The sequence below is a fragment of the Cyrtonyx montezumae genome, unplaced genomic scaffold, assembly GCF_038088225.1.
Source record: "Cyrtonyx montezumae isolate F1298 unplaced genomic scaffold, pur_monq_1.0 scaffold_10, whole genome shotgun sequence".
Taxonomy (NCBI): Eukaryota; Metazoa; Chordata; class Aves; order Galliformes; family Odontophoridae; genus Cyrtonyx; species Cyrtonyx montezumae.
Genome location: NW_027071826.1, coordinates 43,731,691 through 43,754,761, shown reverse-complemented (window position 1 = coordinate 43,754,761; position 23,071 = coordinate 43,731,691). Strand labels below are relative to the sequence as shown.

The window sequence follows — 23,071 nt, the reverse complement described above, 5'->3', positions numbered from 1 at the left end:
CACGGCGGCGGCGCGTGCAAGATGGCGGCCGCAAAGCCTGGCTTCCAGCGCCGCAGCGCCCCCTAGCGGCGCTCTGCGCAATGCTGCGCTGCGGGGCCCGCAGAGCTCAAGGGCGCACGCGCGCAGCTGGTGCGACTCTCCTCGTCGCTAGCCGTAGGGCGCGTGCGCATACCGCGTGCACAGCGCCCCCCCCCCTCCCCCTCTTTATCCCGGGGGCTCCTGGCCCGTTGGCGCATGCGCCTGCTGGCGGACGACTTTGGAAACAGCCAGAAGGGGCGGAGCCGGGGCCGGGGTCGGGGTCAGCTGATACGGGCGTCCGGCGCTGCGTGACGGTTGGCGGCGGCCGAGCGGAGCGCTTAACGGGAGCGGTGTGGCGGCCTGGCGGGGCGCGAGGCGGGGGCTCGGCCCGAGGGGGGCACCATGGCGACCACCGTCAGCACCCAGCGGGGCCCGGTGAGTGCTGCCGGCCGCGCCGCCGTCTTCGCCTTTGGGCTTTTCCCCTCTTCAGTCCTTGGGCGGCTGCGGCCTGGCGGGCCCGACTGCTGCCTCCCCTGGATGGAGAGGGGGGCGAGCGCGTCCGTGCTCGGTCTGACGTGTGGGTGAGGGATGAGGCTCCGTGCGGTTTTTCGCTGCTCTGTCGCTGCTTCTCGTGTGCTTTTCCTGTCCGGGAGGGTTGAGCAATAGCTGCGAATATGCATTGCTCGGCAGGTGAAGCACGGGTTTGCTTCTTCACTTCCTCTTCCCCCTCTCATTAATTTATACCGCTGTGTTTAATTTCTTAGAAACCCTTTTGTTAGGTTTGCCTTCTTTTTGGTGCTGTTGTCTGTACAGGCTCTCTGAGAAGGCCAGAGGACTGGGTTATCAAATTACTCATATTAAAAAGCAGAATCTGTTATTACCTCGTGCTAGTGATGCTGCTTGACTACCACTTTAATTCCTTGAAATGCCTTACATGTAAGATCGTAAAGAATTAATTCCCTTTGTGATCGTTTTTACGATTGCTATGCTCTTGGCATAAGTTTTCAGTGGAGAATTAAGGCAAAACAGTGAGTGAAGGTTTTTTACCATCTATAGCGGTTTTGTGGACGGACAGCTGCTATTCTGTATCTTCTGTGTTCAGGACTTGCTGTCCCCGGAGGCTTGGTGCTCGAGAACCGATAGTGTGACTGCACCCAAATGCTGTTCTTTCAGTATGTAACAGATTCTACAAAAAATAAGTATCTGACAAAGCTGTTTTAAAGTAACTTCTAGTTGGTTGACGTTTGGAAAAGGCGGGGGAAATTGTACTGGTATGGAAGGAGTGGGCTGAAGAAATTATCCAGACCAGTAACACAATAGGCAGCCGGTTGCAGTCCTGATTTTCTGAGACAGTGTTGTGCTGATAGTGGTAAACCTCTGTGAAATGGGAGGAGCTTTTTTTCTTTTTGAGGGAAGCTTTACTTGTGCTAAATACCTTGATGGTAATTCAGTCTGTTAACGTTTAATCTTGGCTTCTTTAACTTGATGTTGTTCTCTTGTTGGGTTCAGATGAGATTCTAGGAGTTGGCCTCAGCTTTTTCTTTTGTTTTTATATGCTTCCAGCATTCTGTGTGCTTTCCTTCACCTTAATACTTTAGAGATCAGGATAATTTGAAGTAAATTATTACATTATGCAGCATTAATTAGCTGTCATTCATAGGTGAGAATGCTTCCTTAATTCTCCGAAGAGCAGAAGATAGAGTTCAATTTCTTTATATATGGCTGCATTACAAATGAATAGCCACTAAGTGGTGCTAAAGGACTGGGAAGCATTTTCCCTTCAGTGGTGCAGAACACTTCTACTGTCTCTGAACAGGCAAGAAAATATTCAAGATTGTTTCATGCAAATAAGAAGGCTGTATATGCTGCTATACCACTGCCAATCTTGTTCTTATAACCATGCTTTCTAGTTTGAGACTGCTTATTCAGTGAGAGTTCATGTTCTGATTGCCCTTAAGTTTTTCAGATGAAACAGAGCTGGAATCCTGTTTGCTAACAGTAAATATTCTGCTAGAATATAGATTTTTCTGGTCTGTTTTCAGGAAGATAGGTAATTAGTATGTTTTCATGCTTTGTGATATTTTAAGAATGGTGCAGCTTTGGAAATCTAAGCTGCAGCTGAATATAGAAAGGATGCAAAAGGATAATTCTTTTCAAGTGATAAATATCACTGAACAGTCTGGTCAGGCTTCGGATTAAGCCTGGAGTCTGAGACCCTAATGCTGCGTGTTGGTGGTTCTTCCTCGAGCCAAGCTCGCTCGGTATCGGTGTCTGATTATTTGCAGTGCTGACAAGTATGTCAGGTCCTCCAAAATTAGATGGGATGCCAAACTAGAGCTACTTGACTTTCTGCTCCACTGACTTCCCTGTTCATTTTTGCTTTGGTTTGAACTGCTCTGTCAGGCAGCCTGAATGTGTACTTAGTTCTCTTCCCGTTTTAATACTGTCATTTAACTACATGAGTATTGTTATCTCTGATTTTAAGTTTTGTTTTGAACATAGCTCAGGAGTGCTATAAACATGACTTGAAGTTAGATGCTTATTCATTCTGTCTTTGTTACATGACTCATTTTTGAATATAATTATTTCTGCTGTAATTAGCCCTCAAATTACTAAGTGTTCCCCTTCTTACTAAAATAGTGTAGATTTCTTGTAATTTTTTTCTTTGCAAAAGCCTTTTTTTTCTTTATTAGTGGCTGTGCTTTTTCACTGTGGAATGTAAATGTAGATCTTTTAAGTATTTATGTCCTGGGTGAATTTAGATGTGCTGGGAAAATCCAGAGGGAATAGCTTGTGACAAAATATTGTCAGGACTAAATGTAGTATGTGCCCCTAGGAAGGGGAAAATACTGTCTGAGTAGTGGCTTAAAGATAGGTATATGCAGGCAAAGAAAGTGACTAAGTAGGTGATAATTTTTTAGCAAAAAGAATCGTGAGAATGAGGTAAGAAATGTACTGAACTGCAAGCTATCAGGCACTTTCTACTTTATTGTTTATTACAGCTTGATTATTATTTTTTAAAGCTTATTAAATGTAATAAACCTAGTTGCTTAATTCTTTCCTTTGTCTGTTTCTAAGTTGAAAAGCCAGGGGTAGGGCCTTTGATGACTATACAGCTCTACAGAAATTTTTGTGGGGATGTCATACGATAATACAAGTTGTATAGGATCAGAACTGCTGGGGCTGGAAGGGATAACTGTGTAAACCAACCTTTCCTAACAGCACAGTCAGTGCTTAGTTCAGACTAGGTTGTTCACAATTTGGTCCAGTGGGATCCAAAACTGATGAAGCTTGTTTTTGTAATTTCCATGGTTAATGTTTGTATCTGTGCCTGTCCATGCTGTGATTTTGTTTTGCATGAAACCTCCTGTTTCACTTGGACAATTTAAGTTTCTTCCTGCCTTGCCATCTCATAAGAAAGTTTGGTCTGTTTTCTGAACAACCTCCTTGTAGTTACTGGAAAGCCTGTGTAAACTATGTGCTGACATTCCTCTGCTCTAGATAAATCTGCAGCTTCTCTTTTCAGGTCCTGTGCAGCCACCCTGTTCGTGTCCCGTCTTGGTGGACCTCTGCTGGACTTTTCATCATTTGTGGGCTGCAAGGCCCCAAAGTGGATGCATGATTCCAATATGTTCCCTGAAGAGTTACGAGAGAAGAGAAACAATCACTGTCCTCAGTCTACTGGCTTTTGTTTCTGTAGCATGGTGTGCTGCTAGAGTTCAGCTTGCATTCCCGCAGGCACCCCCCTGCTGTTCTGCTAGATGTTTCTTGGCTGTCCCACTGCCAGGGAATTTTCTGTCCAACACACCGGACTTTGTGCTTGTTACTGAATCTTGTGGGGTTCCAATCAGTGTATTTTTTCAACCCTGGTTGTTGGTTATGTTCTCAAACACACCTCCATTCCCCTCCAAATTTTGAGTCACTTCTTGAAGCTGAAGATGCATTCTGTCTTCATTTCTGGTCACTGATAAGAAGAGGTATTAGGCACACGTGTTAGATCTCAGTACAGACCTCTGAGAAACATACCATTTAGCCAGCCTGCAGCATCACTGGCAACTGAACTGCAGTTTCTGAGCTCGGTCATGTAGTTTTCCTCCATCCTGCAGTCCACCCCCATTTGGGCTGTAACATCCAACCTTTGGTACCAAGATGTAGTGGGTGACCTTTCTGGAGGTCTTTTAAAATCGTGGTGAGCGGACTTCCCTTCTCTCCTTGCTTACAGGTTTTCAGAGATGGACATGATACCTTTCTCCAGTTTTTGAGCACTTATTCTGTTATCCATGATCTTCCAAAGATGAGAGAGCTGCCTTGGGAAATAGTATCACCAAGCTCCTTCAGCACTTTTGAGGCATCTCATGGTCCCAATTTTTCTCTCCATGTACAAAACATAATTCAGAGTTCTCTTACCTGCTTAGTTATTCCTTAAAAACAGTAAAAACCCTTAAGGAGATAAATAGCTAAGAGAAGGTGTTCTTTAGCTCTGTAGCCTGAGATTTCTCTGAACACTGAAGGTTGGGAGTGTGTACCTTTCCTGTTCCTTACTTTTGAGGGGTTTAGTGGTGATATCTTTTAAGAATTTAGTTATGCTAGCTGTTACCAGTTTCTCAGGATGTCTGTTCTGCATTTCCAGTATAAGAATGTCGCTTTGTGAAATAGTGGAACAACCAAAAATCATTCTTTCTTTGTCTCTTTTGGTAGTTGGTGCAGAGGTTGGTTTATGTATTTGTATTTATCAGCAGTATTTGGATGACTTTGAAAAATCTCATGGCTTTTTCTTTTTTACTTCTCCCACCATGATAACTGAGTGAGGTTTCCAGCATGCATATTAAGGTGGTTACACCAAATGCTGTATGCTACTGTTTTCTGATTAGCTGGCAGAGGGAGCTTGCACATATGGGAATGTGATTTTAGGGCTGCAGCTATCACTTCTGACGATGTGAAATCTTCATGATGTGTACTCTTAGATGCTAAAAATTCTGAATTTGAGACTTTCTGGAGGTTGTCAAGGGTTGAAAGGAGCCTGCTGTGTTGCAAATGCCATTGCTTTTTTAGTTCTGGAGCCGTTGCAGATCTTTCCTAAATGGAGTGTTCTACTTTAGAGCTACTGATTGCCAAAGACATTGAAGTGTTACTGTATAACTAACAAGCTTGTTGTAAACAACATAGGTAATAAGTTAAAAGTTATTTGTAGAGTTAAGTTCCTTCAGAAAGCAAATTATTATGAGGAGTCCAAATGTGAAATTTAAGTGGCTATGAGAAAATACTACTCAAAGTGCATGTTCTCTGGTCGCTCTTCTGAGAATTGTATTTCCAGCATTGTGACAATGCGTGATGAATGCCTGAAGTATTGCTCTGTGAGAAAGAAGCTTGATGTTTTGACAAAATAGTCTAATGAACACCATTAAAGCGTTCACTTTATGAATATTGTCAGTTAACCATCCAGAAGGGAACATTAAAGTGTTTCCCTTCAGTAAAATTACTTTTTCAGTGTGGAATTTTAGGATGCTTATAAGCAGAAGTGCTTTTCTTTCCTCTCTCCCAGTAGCCCAGCAGCAGGCATCCAGCACTTCCTCTTCAGTGGCTTTGATACACATCCTCTCTGGTATGTGACTCCTACTGTTGCCAGGATTCCTGAGGCTCTTCAACAGAGCCAAATGCATCCCTTGCCAAATCACATTTCATATGACGGTTACTATCTCAAGGATGCGATCTTGGCATGCTACTGCTGTCTAATCTTCAAAAGCTGTGTCCTAGGGGCCTTGTCACTTCTGACAGTACGACGTTCTGTAGGCGTGCATTTTCCAAATACAAGGTTGAGTAATCCTGTCTGAGCTAGTAATGTAAGAAATTGCACTGTCTTTTGTCTTAATATATTAGGTTTTTATTAAATATGGAAGCATCTCTGTAGGCAGCAGAAGTGAGCTTATTTGTTTTTCTGTGCTACTGTGTGGCAGAAATGCTTTCAAATTTTTCTATCTTAATATTTTTACTATTTTTAATTCCTGTGGTTATCTGAAGTCTGAATCCCTCCGTTAGTTTGAGTATGGTAGGATCTGATCCCAGATTTGACAAGGCTAGTTGCAGGCTATGTTTAACGCTGAAAAAGCATTGGGACATCTTACTTCTCTTGAAGGATTTGTCTTTATGATCTGTTTTGAGGATTCATTCTGAAAGTGATGCTTTTGCCTCCTACCACATGCCATGTATTTTATTTATGCAGCTTTCAAGTTTGCACTAACCTATGCTGCAAATGTGTTGTTAAAATATTAGCAGTATCACTGAGCAGCAGCTTTTATGATAATGGCAGCATATTAGACCTTGTGGTCTTTATTTCAGTGCACTTTTATTGTGAAAGCAGTGTGCTATGTCCTGTCTCAGGAATGATGGGTGATGAGTAAGTGAAAGAGTTGGGCAGCATCAGATGTCATGTGAAAATGGGATCTGAAAGTTGATGTTTGTGTGGACTGTTTGAATGTTCAGTTGGAGAACAGCCTTGGATCTGCATGCCCGCATTTTTATTTTTTTACAGAGCTTTATGTTGGAATTTAGTGTCTTTGAAAGTGTGAGAGCATTCTTCATGTGATTCAGCACTTCTGTCATTATTCACTCTTTCATGCTGTCAAAACTAGAGTAAAATGCGGAATTTTTTGCTGAGGTGTTTTTTGTTCCTTTCCTTTGTTCGTTATGAAAGTGGGAGATCTGAGTTTACTTTTTTCTTTTTTCAGGTGTATGTTGGTGAGCTTCCTCAAGACTTTCTTCGTATTACTCCAACCCAGCAGCAACAGCAAATCCAACTGGATGCCCAGGCAGCTCAGCAGCTACAGTATGGAGGACCAATGAGTACAGTAGGCAGACTGAGCATTACTGTAGTACAGGTATAAATGACCAATGTGAACTTGAGTCCTTTTTCATCAGTAACCACAAAAGACTTTGTGTTGAATTTTTTGTTTAATTGCTTGGTTTTTAGAAAGCAAGTAAGTTTCGGAGTTGTTGTAGCTTCCTATTATTCTACATCAGTATTTTTTTTCCAGTTTTGTTTCTTAACTCTGTAATGCATGGTGCAGCAATTTTCTATAAGCCTTGCTATTACAGCAGATATTCTTCTTTTAAGAAGAATTCCTGTAGAAGCACTGAGTACTGGAAGACATCTGCAATTTTGAGACTGAGGGGAACTCCAGTTAGCTTACGTATTTTTCCTTAAGCAACTGCTCTGAGCTGCATCTGCTTTAATGCATTTTGCTACTTTTTCTTTTCTGCAGATGCTTTCTGCAGGCTTTCTTATTAATTGCAAGTACATAGTCCTAGTTTAACTTATTGCTCTTTTCCTTTGTTACCTCTTAGTTGTTCTCTTGGCAATACTAAATTATTACCTTCATTATGCATAGGGAAGTTTTAATACTTGAAGTCCTGTCTTAGCAGAATTCTGTGTATCTGCATTAACAAAACAGATATTCTTCATGTTAACTTAATGTCTCATCAATGGAGAAGTCTTTTTCTAAAAGCATACTGAAGATATTTAGTGACAAGCCTGGTGCACTGTGGTTAAAACTTTAAAAAACTTTAATGGTGAGGCGAGGCCCTTTATTAGGGAGGAAGATTGTAGGATCTCTGAGTAATAGGAAAGCTGATCTTTCCTATGTCTTTCACTGGTCAGTTTACTCCTTCACAACCTTCCTTATATTCTGAAGACTGAAGGGAGTGCTTTTCCAAGATTTGTTAGTTCTGAGGCTTGCTGAATTCAATTGCAGCCATTTCTCTAGTTCTAAACAGTTTTCTAGTCTTCGTTCAGAGGCTTTCCATGATGTGGATTTATTTGAATAAGAGAAGAATGTTACTATTCTTTGAGGCTTCAGTACCTTTTTTCTTTCTCAGAATGGGGAACAGATGATTTGGGTGAAACCTCAGGACTACTGGGAAACGAAACATTTATTAAATGACATGGCACGTTGCTGTTAGCTCTCTAGTTTTCTAGCATTTGTATGTTAGTAAGTTGTTCATTTTTGACTATTCGTTATGATAGTTGAAAGTGCTTTTTTCTCATGGTATTTTGGTCCTATCGCTATGGATCATAGAAGTTTGTGGAGCTAGGTAAGAGTTCAGACAGGATGATGTTCAAGGAACTGTAACATCTCAATTCAGCTGTGTACAGAAACAATCAGATGATTCCTGTTTGTGTAGGTCAGCGGATATTTGTGTTCAGTGCTAATTTATATTTTGGAAGTTGTGAAGACAAAAATAAAAATGACATCTGTAGTCAGTTCAAGAGTGAATTCTGATGGCTGTTCTTCTTGCTGTCTGCGAGTAACCACTTGTTACAGATTTGGAAGTTGAGGTTAAGGGAACCTCTGGTGATTTAGTCCAAGGCCAGTCCCTTAATTAGGGATTAAGGCACATCGAGTGTCCAAGGAAAGGCTGAGAGATCTGGGTACATATAGCCTCGAGAAGATCAGGAGTATTATCAGTAGGTAATTCCTGCCATAGTGTATTTCTGGAGATTGGTTATCTCTTGCGGTGACTGAAAAGACCATAAGAGGAGAGGTGCAAGGAGCACAAATTGAAATAAAAGAAATGATCAGAACAAACTTTTCATTGTGAGAGTTGTCAAATATCTAAGCAGGCTGCCAAGAGAGGTTGTGGAGTCTCCATCCTTCAAGATATTCAGAACTTGCTTGGCCACAGCACTGAGCATTTGACCCTGCTTTGTGGAGGTAGCACAAGACTCACTAGAAGTCCCATCCAAATTCAGTCATTTGGTGATATTGTGAAACCCTTAATTTCAGTGGCTCTATGCTGATTTAGTTCCAGTTTGACCATGTCTTGTACTGGACAGCCCAGAACTACACAGGAAAATACTGCAGGTGTGGGTCTTATCAGCTCTGAGTTCTTGGCCTGCTAGCTGTGTTCCTGATATAGCCCAGGAGTCAGTTGCCTCTACTGCAGGGCTGAATCACTGGATTATTTCTAACTTGATGTCCACCAGGAGCCCTGAGTTCCCTCTCCAAAAAGCTGCTCTCTCTGAACATGGGTGCTGCTGGAATCCTGTGTATGGAAGCATGTGGCACTTGGATAGAAGGCTTACCATGGTGTAGTTAACCTGTGGAGTGCAAAGATCTAGTTCAAGTCCTTTGTGTTTAAGTGCCAGTTGAAGTACATGGAACAGTATGCACTATTTCTGCTACTAATAAACTAATGGAAGAACAGAAAATATTTTTAGAAAGGTAATTTTCCTGCTTTATTTCTGTAGTTACACAGCAATGGTAATGAATATATTGGGTAACTTCAGGTTATATACTGTATCTGTCCTTCTGGTACCATCGAACTTAAATTGCCCTCTGAATTATGTAAAGTCAAGTTTATGCTCAGATCTTATTTCTTATCTCTTATATCTGAAAGGTATAAATAACTGGGTTTTAGTCTAATTGATTTCTTTTCACAGCAAACATTGTGTGATATTATCAAAATTAAGGTATTTCTTCCCTTTAAATACTTCAATTAAAGAGGACCTGTAACATTTAGTTTTACTGGAGGGGCAGAAATCAAGGCAAAGTTGAATGTAATACAATTTCCTTGAAATCATGTATCTGCTTGTTTTATTATTAGCTAACCTCAGTTTTGGTGAGGATGTGTACTCTCTACAGAAATTGGTTTAAAAAGAGAATCTTGTCAAATTTTCCCGGGCACTTAATGGTGTCATCAACTTTTCTGTGTTCAATCTGAATGCCGTTCTTAAATTTTGGCTCTATCTCAAGTTAATATATTTCTATTTGATGTCTGATTCTTTGTGATCTAATCATAAACACAAGTTACTGTGCGTGTTACACACTTAAAACTCTTTCTTTTTCTTTTTTTTTTTTCCAGGCAAAATTGGCAAAGAACTATGGAATGACCCGCATGGACCCGTACTGCCGGATACGGCTGGGGTACGCTGTGTATGAAACCCCCACTGCACACAATGGAGCCAAGAACCCTCGCTGGAACAAAGTTATTCAGTGCACTGTTCCTCCGGGTGTGGACTCTTTTTACCTAGAGATATTTGACGAGGTCAGAACATTGATACTGCTTTCCTTTCCTCATCCCTTATTTGGGCTGAGGTTTGGGTGGAGTACTGCAAGGCAGAATTGGAGTTAGGAGTGGCTGTTTCTTAGCTGTACTCCCTAGGAGATAGTGCTGATTTTTCAGAGACTCAAGATCAGTGATGTGTAAGGCTCTGCCCTGCTCCTAGAATGTCAGACCAAGAGTGCCAGATGCTCTGGTAGCATTAGCAGAGCTCCCTGCAGATAAAGAAAGCAGAAGTGTTTGACTGGTATCTAAGCCCTTCTTCACTATCAAGATGTGCTGCAGCCTTACGTTCTGTACTGCCCCTGTTAAAAGAAGCATGCTTATACGTTGCTGGTTTAGCCAGAAATTGTTTGTTCTAACCCAGAAAGAGGTTAACTGCAAGCCCATGAATACTGAGAATAAATCATATATAGAATGTGTAGTTCCTGGGAATTTGTAAGTCATGAATCTAAGTCCCTTCATGTCCACTTGCGTGTGTTTTACTTAACATAGTGGTGATAAATCTAACGTGCAAACAATATCAATTTCTCAGAGATTATGTACATCTGATTAACACCAAGTAATCTGCTCTGCAAACGTTTCTTATAAGAGTAGTACTGTCATAAATTCTAATATGTTATTCTGCTAGATGTTGTTATTGGCAGCAGGGAGTATGTGCCTACATGTTAACACTTTGGGATATTGACTCTGACTTAGAACAGACTTGTGTTCTCAGGTGATGTAAGCAGCTACATGTGAGACTAATGCTATGAATTGCCTTTTTTTTGCTGCCCTTGTTACTGTGCAAGTTTGACTTGCCACTGCAGCAGCTGTGCTCTTGTTACACAAGTGAGGCTTTTGAATGCTGTTTAGTGATAATTGGTTGAAGTTCCATTACTGCAACGGAGGAGGCACATCAATGCTTATTTCTACTCTGGAGTTACTGGAGTTAGATTTTAAATGTGAACAGAAACAGATTCTTACTTAGTGTGACTGCTCGTAAGTGGTTGCTGCCTACAGGTCTAGACCTGTTTAAGTACTTTCTGCCTTCTAGATAGGATAGGAGCTCCTGCATTCTGGTTGCATAATCAGATGGAAACTTGAAATATTGCATAGAATGAACAAAAAATACGGAAGTACTTTACATCAATATTTGTTAATGTTCATGCGACAAAAAAGCTTCTTGTACAGTTTCTCACAGTATCCTTAGCTGCATACAACATGGCAAGTGCATAGCACAGTGTTTGAAGAACTAGCTGATGAGTCAGGCTCCGAGTTATAGTAAATAGATCAGGCTGACAGATCTAGTCACCAGTAGGGTTCTTCAGGACTCTGTTTTGGGATCAGTTCTCTTAAATGCTTTTATTATATGATCTTGACACAGGGCTCAAATGCATACTAAGAAAGCTTGCAGGTGATATGGAATTAGGGGGAGCTGTTGACTTCCTCAAGGGTAGAGAGCCCTTGTGGAGATCTTGACAGACTAGAGGGCTGGACAATCTCTAACCACACAGCTGTAACAAGAGCAGTGCCACATTTCCCACCTGGGATGGGGAAGCCCTGGATGCGTGCACAGACAAGGGGATCAGAAGCTTGAGAGCAGCCCTGCAGAAAAAGGATCTGCAAATTCTGGTTGACAGCAAGTTGGATGCGAGTCGGCAGCGTGTCCTGGCAGCAAAAAGGAGCATCTGTAGCTTGGATGCACCAGGCCCAGCACTGCCAGCTGGGTGAGGAGGTGGGGTTGGACTGCTCTGAGCTGTGTGGCCTCACCTTGAGTGCTGTATTGCAATTCTGGGTGCCACAGTATCAGAAGGGCATAGGACTGTGGCGTATTAGGGAGCACGTGAAGGAGAGCAACAAAGATAGTGAGACTTAGGAGTGGCTGAGCTCACTTGTTTTGTTCTACCCAGAGAAAAGAAGGCAGAGAGGTGACTTCCTGTCAGTCTGTATGCTGTGATAAGCTATATTTAGCACGTACAGGTAGATAGCAGGAAGGTAAAATGGAGCCTTTTTTTTTTCCCCTCCAGCGAGCCTTTTCAATGGATGATCGCATTGCTTGGACACACATTACAATTCCCGAATCTCTAAAACAAGGAAACGTGGAGGATGAATGGTATAGCCTGAGTGGAAGGCAGGGTGATGACAAGGAAGGAATGATTAATCTGGTGATGTCCTACACGGTAAGTCATGTTTAGGGTGATAATGAGAGATAACAAAAGGAGATATTTTTGGTTAAAGTAGGAGTATTTCCAATGCATCTTATTGTTGTTTGCATTTAAAATATTTATACTTCATTTGGGAAACAGCAGCCAAAAATATTAAGGTAGTAAATCCTTCTTGGTAAAGTAGTAAATGAGTATTTATTAACAGTGCATATTTTCAGTATGGTGACTTTTTGCAGACATTGTTTTAATTGGTGTTTTTTGAATTGTTTTAATCTCTGCTATGCTTTTTTTAGTCTTTGCCAGCTGCCATGATGATGCAGCCCCAGCCAGTGGTTCTGATGCCCACTGTATACCAGCAAGGAGTGGGATATGTACCTATAGCAGGTATGTTTTCTTTCACTGAAGACTACAGCTTCCAGGTAAGAGGGTGTTGCAGAGATACCCACCAAGTTTCTCTCCCTTGGAAGAAGGAACTTCACCTGATTTTTTTTTTCCCACAATATCAGAGAAAAGAAAATTAATTAAGTTTAGACCTGATTTCAATTTTTTTTCGACTTGTGAGTTTGAGAGAGATGCATAAGTTTGGATTAAAATGACTATAAACTCAGAACAAGTAGTATGTAGTCTGCTCTTACTGAGTATGAAATGTAGGCTTAAGTCTTTAAATAACTAAATACACTGGGACATAGTCTGTCAGATATTGCATGCTGTGAAAATGGTGGCAACACAGGTGAGAAAATGCTCAGACTTCAAAATGTACATCAAATGATTTGGGTGGTCAGAGCTGCAGCTAAAATTGACTGTAAAGAGATTGTGTTTCCTGTGGATCTTGAAGGTTCTCTGTTGGAAACTTGCTACACAGCACATGAAGTGCTTAACATAGTGAATGAAAAGTACTAGGGAGCTCTGAGTCAGATCAATGGAAGTGTATCAAGAAAGCAGTTGTCCTTTGTCTTGATCTCTGCAAAATAAATTTTGGACTTCCATAGATATGTTAACCTTGGTTTTGTACTTCTACTGTCAAAAGTGAAAAGCTTCAAGTATATAAATAACCTTGTGTTTTCTCTACTAAATAACTGCTAAGACTAAATAACTGCTAAGTAAAGTTTGTTCTCCTCTTTCACTTACAGCTCTTAAAAGCTCTAGTTTGGACATGAATTCAGCAAGATAGTACTTCTAATGAAATGATCTTGATGTATTTTGAGTTTCTTTGCATATATTTGTATGAATGAGCAATAGAGAGCGTGGGACACGATTGCAGTACTGAGAACTGGCACAATTATTTTTCTTTTAAACTCAATTCCAGATTGAATTTAAATTTCATTCTCTGAAAAAGCAAATTTCCACAATGGAAGTCTGGATATTTAAGAAAATATGCTTCATTTTTAGAGTTAAAGCAAAACAGGAGAGTTTGGTTACATAGTTAAATCCCTGTTATAAATGTGTAGAATGCTCCATTCAGAGAGTTATTATCTCTAGAGCTTCATTGTCAGGATTTAAGTGTTGCTTGCTTTGTCAGCAAATTAGTCTAAAGTGTTGTATGTATTCTGAAGTATCACTCAATAAGAGGTAAGTTTCTGTGGTTTCTGTTTTTGGGTTAGGTTATCTTTTTACTTCGAGATTCCTCACATCCCTATACACTGAAGCAGTTAGTAGACCTCAGTATCTTGTGTGTGGTTAAACAGGTGATTGAATGTTAAAAGCTATAGGGTTTCCTGAACAGGTTAAAACAATACTTATGCTGCGGAATTACTGTGCTAGTCAAACTATAAACAGTGGAAGTGAAGCAGAGGCTAATGTCAGATATTACTGGGACTAGACATCTGACTGAGCAGGTAAAACTGAAACTGGACCTTCAGAGTTAGAAAAACAAGTACAGCTGTATATCTTGAGATCAGCGTTGTGGTGCTCTGTGAATTTTGTGGTGACCCTGAGTAGATTTTCAGAAATACTTAAAAAGATTTGGACAGGTGAACAAACAACTGATGTTTCTGTGCATGTGATTGTAATGCCTGACATTTTATCATGTGAATATTTATGCATCTGTTTTATCAGTGTATGCTGGCATATCTCCCTTCTGAAGCTGCAGCATGTTTAATTATTGCTATGATAATCTCTATTAAAAATTCTTCCTGATGCTAGAACTTAACGTTTCTAAAACGTGAAGTCCCAGCATTCCATTTCAGCTTTTTGTTCTGAGAACTTGAATGTAATTCCCTAACTGTATGAACACCAAACTAGCTTATTATAACCCACCCTTCACCTATTGATATTTTCCATATTTTTGATAATTTTTTTGAATAGTACTCTGCTGTGTGTTTACTGCTACAGAATTTGTGGGCTCCATGAAAATTTCTCAAAGCTTTTGCCTGTTCACTAACCTAATGACCCACTCATAGTTGAAAGGATGGTGAAATTTGGCCTCTCTTTGCAGGTGACTTCAGAATACTTGTACTGTTTCAGACATAATTATATAGCTTAAAGAAGGGCAGTAGTAGGGCAGTGGTGTGTTCCAGAGGCCTATGTTTACCTTGTTCTGTCTTTTCAGTTCCAGTTTTCCTTCTTCCTGTCCACTTAAATGTGTGTGGATGATAAAGTCCTAATTGTTTCCTTCAGAAGACTGGCACAGCAGCACTGATTAACCTACTGTGTCTGGAAGGGACAAGATTTTGCTGTTGGGAGACAGAATCTGAGTATTGTTGAGATGGAGAATAGATTCAGTAGGTGGACTGGAATGCTTATCCAGTCCAGTTATTTGTGGAAACTATCCAAAATGACTGAGCTTTGAAGTGAGATGGTGTAAGTTAAACATAGCAGTGTCTTGAAGGACTTCACTGAAGTTCTTTGTGGATAACAGAAAATCATTTAAAAACTTGGCATACGTGATAACTGACCTTCTAACTAAGGTTGAAGCAACTCATATTGCTCATACAATATTCTAGTACTGTTAATGCATTTTGAAGGGTTTAAAAGCTAAAAGATCCTGTTACTAGTGCTAGTTGCTGCAAACCGTGGTTGCAAAATGCTGTCTGAGGGATGGGTTTGGAAAAAACCTGAACTTATGTCCATCTCCCAAAAGTTGGCTTTCATTATATTCCCTTTTACTCATGTACTCTAAACTTTAGTCAGTTTAGTGCTGTAGAATACATAGTGTGGTACATTGGTTACTAATCAAAGCTGGTCTTTGAGCAGGCTGTGAGAAGCACTGGACTTAACACGAGTAGTTCAATGAAGCTGTGTTTCTTTTCAGCTAAGTTGTGACTGGATAAAGTGTATTTGCACTTAACAACACCTGTATAGAAAATAGGTTAAAAAAATTTCCAAGGCTCGCTCAGAATGTAATGTCCTTTGAGGCAAACCTGTATGTGTACCTCCATTACTCCTTTCTGATTGAGTTTGATGGGTTAGTTTATGAAAGTGTTTATTCAGAGCAGCATGGATGTTTGTTCTCTGTGGGAGATAAAATATCCTCGCTATAAATGCCTAGTAGCTTATTTTGAAGTATATATATATTTTTATTTTTATAAAAGCAGTGCATCTAGGAGGCTTTTCCTGAGTGCTGTAATGAAAATAGCTGTGAGACTGAATCCTAGCAGTGTTTCATTATTGCTATTAGCTAGTGTTGTTTTTATTAGGCTACCTCAGCTTATCCAGCTTTCTCCTTTAGAAACTAAATGTTTCATTTCCTTTTAAAAGATAGATTAATGTTTCTTTCCCATGTCTTATTCCTTTTCCCTTGCCCTCTCATTTCCACCTATCTTTAGGGCTTGAATACTTTGCTCTGGGTAAGTTTCCAAGCTCTCTTCTCACTACCATCCTCATCGTTTCAAGTCTATGCATGAGCTTAATGTAGACAGCTTTGCTTACATAACAGCAGACTGTATCACAAGGTATTTCCACTTGGATGTCACAATAGAATAATTTAATGCATTTCTTGAAATTGTTCTTTCTGATCTGTGGAAGATTCCTTTTTTTTTCTGCTCAACTTCAGTGTATAAGGATTGAAGTAATTGGTGACTGATAGTGTTGATGGATAAATGTGGTGCTAGTACTCTTCTGAAATTGTTCTGTGCCAGCGAGCTGCTCTTGCTGGCTGTACTGGTTTCTTGGAAGAGAAACTTCTAGTCTTGCAGTTGTTCTTCCCCAGGATTTGGGGAGAATGAGGTAACATCATGACTACTTGTGAACTTTGAAGTGATGAAGAACTCAGCCCTGCAATGACATTCTGACAAGACAGCCTGGCACCTGCCTTTGTTACTTCTTAAATTAACCTTTTTAGGAAAAGGTAACACTTACTTCATCAGTGTGCATCTTACACACACTGTTTTAGTTTCGTGCCAAGTGAAGTATCTGATGTGATTCTAAAGGTGAATTACATTACAGAAAATCACTTTTATTAAATTTAGGCTTAATTTAATGTGGCACATCTGATTTTTTTGAACTGTGCAGAGATATTGTGACCTCCTTAACTTCAGTATAAGTGTTGGTGTTCAATCAGTATGTTCAGAAAATCCTAGATTTATGCTTTGAGAGAAAATGCCATTTGGTTGATGATCTGTATTCCGTATAAACACTGTAAATGCAACAGACATGGTTGCCACAGTGTATTTTGTTTTGTCAGAGCAATAGAGCTGTGAAAACTGAGGGTTCATATTCTTTGTGTCACCTAGCTACTTGCTAGGTAAAAAATCAGCATTGGAAAAACAAGTAATGGCATCCATTCTGCTAGAACTGACTTCTTTCTGAGGCAAATAACACTCAGGCCTACTGGAATACAAATCATTTGTCTTTAAAAAAAAAAAAAGTGATTCTTTTGTCTTTATGTTAAAGAACTTGTGCTGAAGAGGTTCATGAGTTAATTGTGGAAGGATCATCCCTATACACATTAAAGAATAATAATGAATTAATCATAGAATCATAGGGGTTAGAGGGGACCTCAGGAGATCGAGTCCAACCCCTCTGCCTAAGCAGGTTCCCTATACCAGGTAATAAATTAAACATGGAATGCTTGACTGAACAGTAAAATAAGTGTGTAATACCTTGTGTGCAGCTGGAAAGTGCTTACACTTGTAAGGCTTTGTTGATGCTTCATCACTGCTTTTAGCAACTGACTTGCTGTACATACTTGCTTCACTTACTGGAATGCCACTGCTTATGCCAGCATGTTTGCCATTTCCACTTCACTGAATTAGACAGTGCTCCGTTCTTCTGATACGTAACAGCTATTATCTGAGAACAGCACAGGAGCGTTTAGTTGAGCTTAGAGGATGCTTATGTGGTTTCATTTCAGTCTTTACCTGTTAGTGGAATGAGCTGCTTAGTATGTAAAGCAGCTTTTTACTGAGCACCGAAAAAGCTGAGGTTTATAACTGTGTAATCATTTTATCATACATAACTGATATACATATGTTAAATTACAGTGGGTTTAAGCTTATGTTTAAGTCTTGCTTACTATTTTGTAAATCAGAAATAATGGATGCTTTTAGTCTGGGGTTTGGGGATGACAACAAAGCCAAGAAAAAAGTACTCTTCAAATTCATAATATTCACTTTCATGGAAAGTATTTATTCTGGAAGTACTTATTAAATATCACTGATACAGCTTCCATTAATGTAGTTTGAACGTAGGCAGTAAAGTAATTCAAGAATTATAAACAGCTGGAACAAACGGTGTTTGAAAAATCATTAGTGTAAAACAGTACTGGCAAGAAAAATCTCATCTCTGAAATCAGATCTTTAGACTGAGAATAGTTACTCAGTGTTGCCTGTGCAGTTATCTGGCCTCGTAATTATCTTTTTTGATGAAAACCGAGAGAAAACGTCACCTTCCTTTTTTCTTCAACAAAAGGCTATAGGCTGTTGTGACACTCGAAAAGGAGCTTGATATTTCATTTGTCTTGATGATCTGGCCTTTTTTATAGACAGTTCTTCAATAGCCTGTGCTGGTAGCTGGATAGTCTCATGGTGCTGATAGTTTATTAGAGAAAGTTAGGAAACTTCACTTAAAAGTAAAGTATAACTTGTATTGCTCTTTCTTTCACTTTACAACTTCAGATTTGCATGGTTTCAAAATTTATATCTTGTAAATGCCTGTAGTATTTGTGGGAAGAGTCAGAAGGGAGCTCAAGTGTGCTGAAGCTCAGAAGGCAATCTGAAATGCTGCTGCTGCCAATGGTTATTGTGCAAGGAGCTGTATTTGCATTGTTGGTGAGGACTGCTTTATGCTTTACCTCTGGGGCATAACCACGATCTGATTTGCCAGACGGTCAAAGAATCTGACAGTGCTAAACAGAACCTGAGGGAACGTGATCCAAATGGGCTCTAGAGCTTCTTAAGCCAACTTCAGGTTGTTGTGGAAGAGACTGTAGGTGTCTTTGTGAGGGAGTGTGTTATGTGTGGCTGGGCAGAGTGTGTGGGTAACAAAATTTTGTTAAGAAGAGACTTTTATTTAGATGCCAGTATAAACTGTTTTAAATACATGTAGCCTGCACTACCTGGACTTGAAACACCTACCTTCCTTTTTTGCTTCTAATGAAACTTAAGATTGCAAGGAGAATTTTAAAATTGGGAGATTGATGAGCATTGAAATGCTTGCAATTCAGTAATGTGCCCCTGAATAGAATGAATGGGATTGAAGTCCAAGTTGAAGAAAGAAATAGAGAAGAATGTTAAGTAAAAATATAGTTGCCATGCTCTGTCAAATTGTACTCAGTTACAGGGCACTGTCGGCTGGAGTTTGATATAATAAGTTAAGGTGGGATTTGGTCATCCAACCATGAATATCAATACATTGCTTTTAAAAACTAAAGTAACTGTACACATTAGCAAGCATAAGCAAACACAAACATGGTTCTGTAGGAAAAGCTCATACCTCTGGAACTGTAGGTGTCTTATGTGTATGTGGTTAAGAATGATGTGCTCACCTTGTCAGCTGTATTTCTGACACTGTCATTTGTGAAGGAATCTCATAGGATGAAAGCATAAGAATAAAAGTAATTTTGTGTTTTAGATCCTCAGAATAGCTATGAAGCCTTTGCACAAGTTGTGGAACTATGTCATATCACTAAGAGGGATGTAACATGACATACTTAGATGTATTTTATCTTTACACATAATACTTTAACGTATTTGGTGGTGCTTCTTTGACCATCAATACACGTACAGATCTGAGTTACTGAGGACTGTTCTATGAAAATATCAGGTGAATGGTGTACAGAAAAGTGGATAAAATGTCTGAAAGGAATTAGTGAACAAACAAGACTGTATTGAGCTGCTGTACGAAGCGCTGGCACATCTGCATTTGCATCACGATGCAGATGGTTCTCCATGCCTTGTTCTAGAAACAGTTCAGCAGAAATGAACAATAATGCTTAAATGTGCAAGACTAAGATACCTGAGGAATGGCTTATAGAGTAACAGTCCACTGTCAGAAGATAGAATGAGAGTCTCTCAATGTTCTGTGCGTGGTATTAGTTCTTCAAAAACCAGTGGTAGCTTTTCAGCAACAGGTGTAGTACAAATTAGTAATAAAAGTTGTCGAGTGAAGTAAAGGAGCTTTTGATAGGAATTTAGATACTCACATTCTAAAACTTTATAAACTGGCAATGTTTCAATTTCACACAGAAATGTAAAAAGTCAATTTTGTACTAAAGCATGGGTACTTGAAGGAGTAGCGTGTACCCTTCTGGTCTTAAGGGGAATTGTACTTTTGCTGTTTTGTGGCTTTGCAGGAAGGAACTTCAGCCAGGGAAAACCATTTGCTTGAGATTGATACTTGTGTGCGGTCCAGTCCTTTTGCAGACATGATTTCCTTTTATGTGAATATTGAATTTTTGGAATGTCTACTCATTGGTTATGTACAATGTTGGTTTAAAAAGCATCAAATATAAATACAGTAGGGCCTAAAATATGCTTAGTATCTGATTACTTACTCATACGTAAGCCTGGTTGATACAAGTTGTTTCTTTATTCCAAGCTGTGCCTATTTCCACATTGCTTACTGCTTCTGAAACATAACTTGTGCAGAGAACCAGTTCCAGGAAAGTGTTTTCTGATTGCAGCAATCTTTGCAGCCTCTTTTCTAGGGTATGTGTCTTTGTTGGTGGGTTGGTGGTAAGGGACCACTTCCTTCTTCACAGTTGTTAATTTTTTTCTTGTGTTGTTTTGGTGTTTTTTTTTTTTCCTGCATGCAGGGATGCCTGCAGTCTGTAATCCTGACATGGTACCTGTGGCAATACCACCTCCTGCAGTCAATCCTCAGCACCTGTGTAATGAAGAGGACCTGAAATCTATCCAGGACATGTTTCCCAACATGGACAGGGAAGTAATCCGCTCAGTGCTAGAAGCTCAGAGAGGGAACAAGAATGCAGCTATCAACTCCTTGCTTCAGATGAATGAAGAATCATAGAATCACTTCTGCGTTGTCCGTTTCCTCAATGCCACTTATTCTTACTTGCCAAGCCAGGGATTTAGCTAGAGGAAGAATTTCCTAACAGTTTGCTGTTAGTGTGTCCTGTATGCAAGAATATCCCCTTTTCTCCTTGAACGTGTGTCTTTTCACTTTCTTATGCTAAACCAAGTATGTACAGGTAGAGAATGTCCTACAGTTCAGCACTGAAACATCTCTGATATCACCTGTGCCCAATTTGGCTGTATTCTGAGGGAGTAATGCTGCTTTTTTTTCCTCTCTCCCTCTCTTCAAAAACTTCTTTCTATGATTCTATTCTACGTTTCTTACAGAATAACTCTATGCAGTACAGGATTTACTACTGCTTGTCAGATTAGAAAAATTGCTTTTCCGAGAAGGGTTTGCTTTTTAAACAATTTATTTGCCGAAGTATGTAGGTTTAACCAAGCAACCTGTTTATAGCAGAAGTTAAAAGAAAGGCCTGTTCCTTGTCCTGTAGTGGTTAGCTGTCGCTATGAAATATTCAGCTGCTTGTGGTTGATGGAAGCCCTTTGGTTTAATAAGTTAGATTTCTAAGGTTGCACTAGTTGGTATTTCTCACGAGCATCTTCCCTTCAATCTAGTCATTGAGCAGCAAAGCAGTATATTATCTCGTGTGTATTGGGGGCTTTTATCACACCACAAAATATGGTTATATATATTATCTGTAAAATCATAACAAATGACTTCAACCTGGGCAGTCTGCTGCCATAGCAGAGAACAGGACCGAGCCCTAATGTACTTGTACTGCTACTTCTGTGTTCCCATGACTATTCCAAAGGATGAACACAGAAGGAAAGATTTTGTACCTGGAGAATTAATGAAGCTGGAAAGATTTAAAGTATTGCTCTTGATTTAAAAAAAAAAAAAAAAAAAGAGTAGAAATCTGTGATCTGTTTAAGGCTTCTTTATTCACATCTATATTTCAGCAAGATTACCATTTGATATCAGTAGTCAAACTAGTGTATTTCTTTGTGTCATTTGAAATCAGAAGCTTGGAAAACAGTCTCAGAATCTTTGAATGTCATTGAGTTGCCCAGTGACTTGTTGATTGTGGTTGCTGTAGTCACAAAATGATTGAGGTTGGACCTCTGGAGGTCATCTGGTCCAACCTAGTCCATTTGAAACAGGTGGAAATAATTTGCAGGAGAAATGCAACATATCTGACTTATTCTGATCCTCGGAGGAAGTTAGAGGTTGCTTGTATTTATTATTAGTGGTTTTTTCCAGAAAACAGTTCATCTTGGAGCTGCAGGATCTTACAGTTGGCACCAGTTATCCTGTTGGATAAGTTTCTGCAGTTTCTGTTTTTGTAGATGATAAAGTAATGCACTTTAAGTAGTATGTACCAGTTTGTTTCAGTGATGTGCAATGTTGCTGTTTTACCTTTTTTAATGTTTGATTTCGATACTTTCTACAATAGCCATAAACTGTTACATTTTCAAGAGTTGGAATGAATGTACACTTAAAATCCAGGCTCTTAACTCATTCATGAGACCTTTAAAGCAAAGTCTAGAATAGGGAAAAGGGATTCCTGTTCTCTTTTGCCTCAAACTTTGCTGCATGTCACACGCTTATGATTTTTTCATATCTGCTGAAGAGCTGATTTTTTTTTTCCTGCCTACATATAAGAAATCTTTAGGTAGCACTGGTGGTGAAGTATGAATATTTATTTTTTTAAAAGATAAGAAAAATGATGCTGAAACTTCTAAAATCCATTATCCAAAGCTATCTTGGTTCCTGATGGATGGTTGTTTTTTTCATTATAACAATGTTACGTTTTGTTCCAAATCCCACTGCAGTTGTAAATTTACCCTTGAAAGCGTAGATATCCTTACACATCTTCCCATGGTCTTAATGAGATTCAAGGGTACAGTTTTTGTGCTTTAGTACTAGTGTCCCCATACTTCTTTTTCTAAAATAAAACGGGTGTTCATCAAGAGAGTATTCTTGCACCTTCCCTCCAGTTACTGTAGGTGGTGTATGAAATAAGCGTGGAGGCAGAGGGTCTTTGTCTTTGTAGCACAGAATCTTGACCTTGTTCCCCAAGAGGGTAAATAGGCGTCAAGTTTTAACTCTGCTATCTCCAGGAAGACCTCCCCTGTGATGACTTTTACTCAACGTGAATTTATAGAGATGTAACAATTCAGGGAAAATGTAAATATTGGATTTTTTTTAATATTAAAATGCTGGGATCCACAATGACAGCTTTTTATGAAAGCAGCAGTCACAGTTCAACTTCATGGCTGGTAAATTGGGCTGCATCCTGTGACAGCTCCATTTCAAGGACAGAATAACACTTTTCAGTTCTAACCATGAGAAGGAATGTTAGCTTAGCTAGGCTTATGCATAAACTAGGTTCCAGGCCTCTGAGCAAGCTATAGCCCCTGTTAAATTTGTTTGTT

At 39.7% G+C, this 23,071-nt stretch overlaps 1 protein-coding gene across 2 annotated transcripts; it reads left to right on the top strand.

Annotated features, from left to right (window-relative positions):
• Window positions 1–332: 332 nt before the first annotated feature.
• TOLLIP (toll interacting protein) lies at window positions 333–23,071 on the top strand. 2 transcript variants are annotated; one of them, XM_065755170.1, is made up of 7 exons: window positions 333–453; window positions 6,744–6,893; window positions 9,877–10,059; window positions 12,084–12,236; window positions 12,515–12,605; window positions 15,986–16,006; window positions 20,413–23,071. In XM_065755170.1, exons 1-7 carry the CDS (start codon window positions 421–423, stop codon window positions 20,625–20,627), a joined length of 846 nt encoding a protein of 281 aa, XP_065611242.1. In that variant the 5' UTR covers window positions 333–420; the 3' UTR covers window positions 20,628–23,071. The 2 variants fall into 2 exon arrangements, with proteins under 2 accessions (XP_065611242.1, XP_065611243.1); XM_065755171.1 differs by lacking the exon at window positions 15,986–16,006 and having other exon boundaries at window positions 334–453.

Bases quoted from the DNA above. Each gene is read 5' to 3' on its own strand.
- TOLLIP (XM_065755170.1), top strand. From the start codon at position 421: ATGGCGACCACCGTCAGCACCCAGCGGGGCCCG. The intron at 454-6,743 runs GTGAGTGCTGCC...TTCTTTTTTCAG, and splicing joins TCAGCACCCAGCGGGGCCCG to GTGTATGTTGGTGAGCTTCC. The intron at 12,606-15,985 runs GTATGTTTTCTT...ACCTATCTTTAG, and splicing joins GGGATATGTACCTATAGCAG to GGCTTGAATACTTTGCTCTG.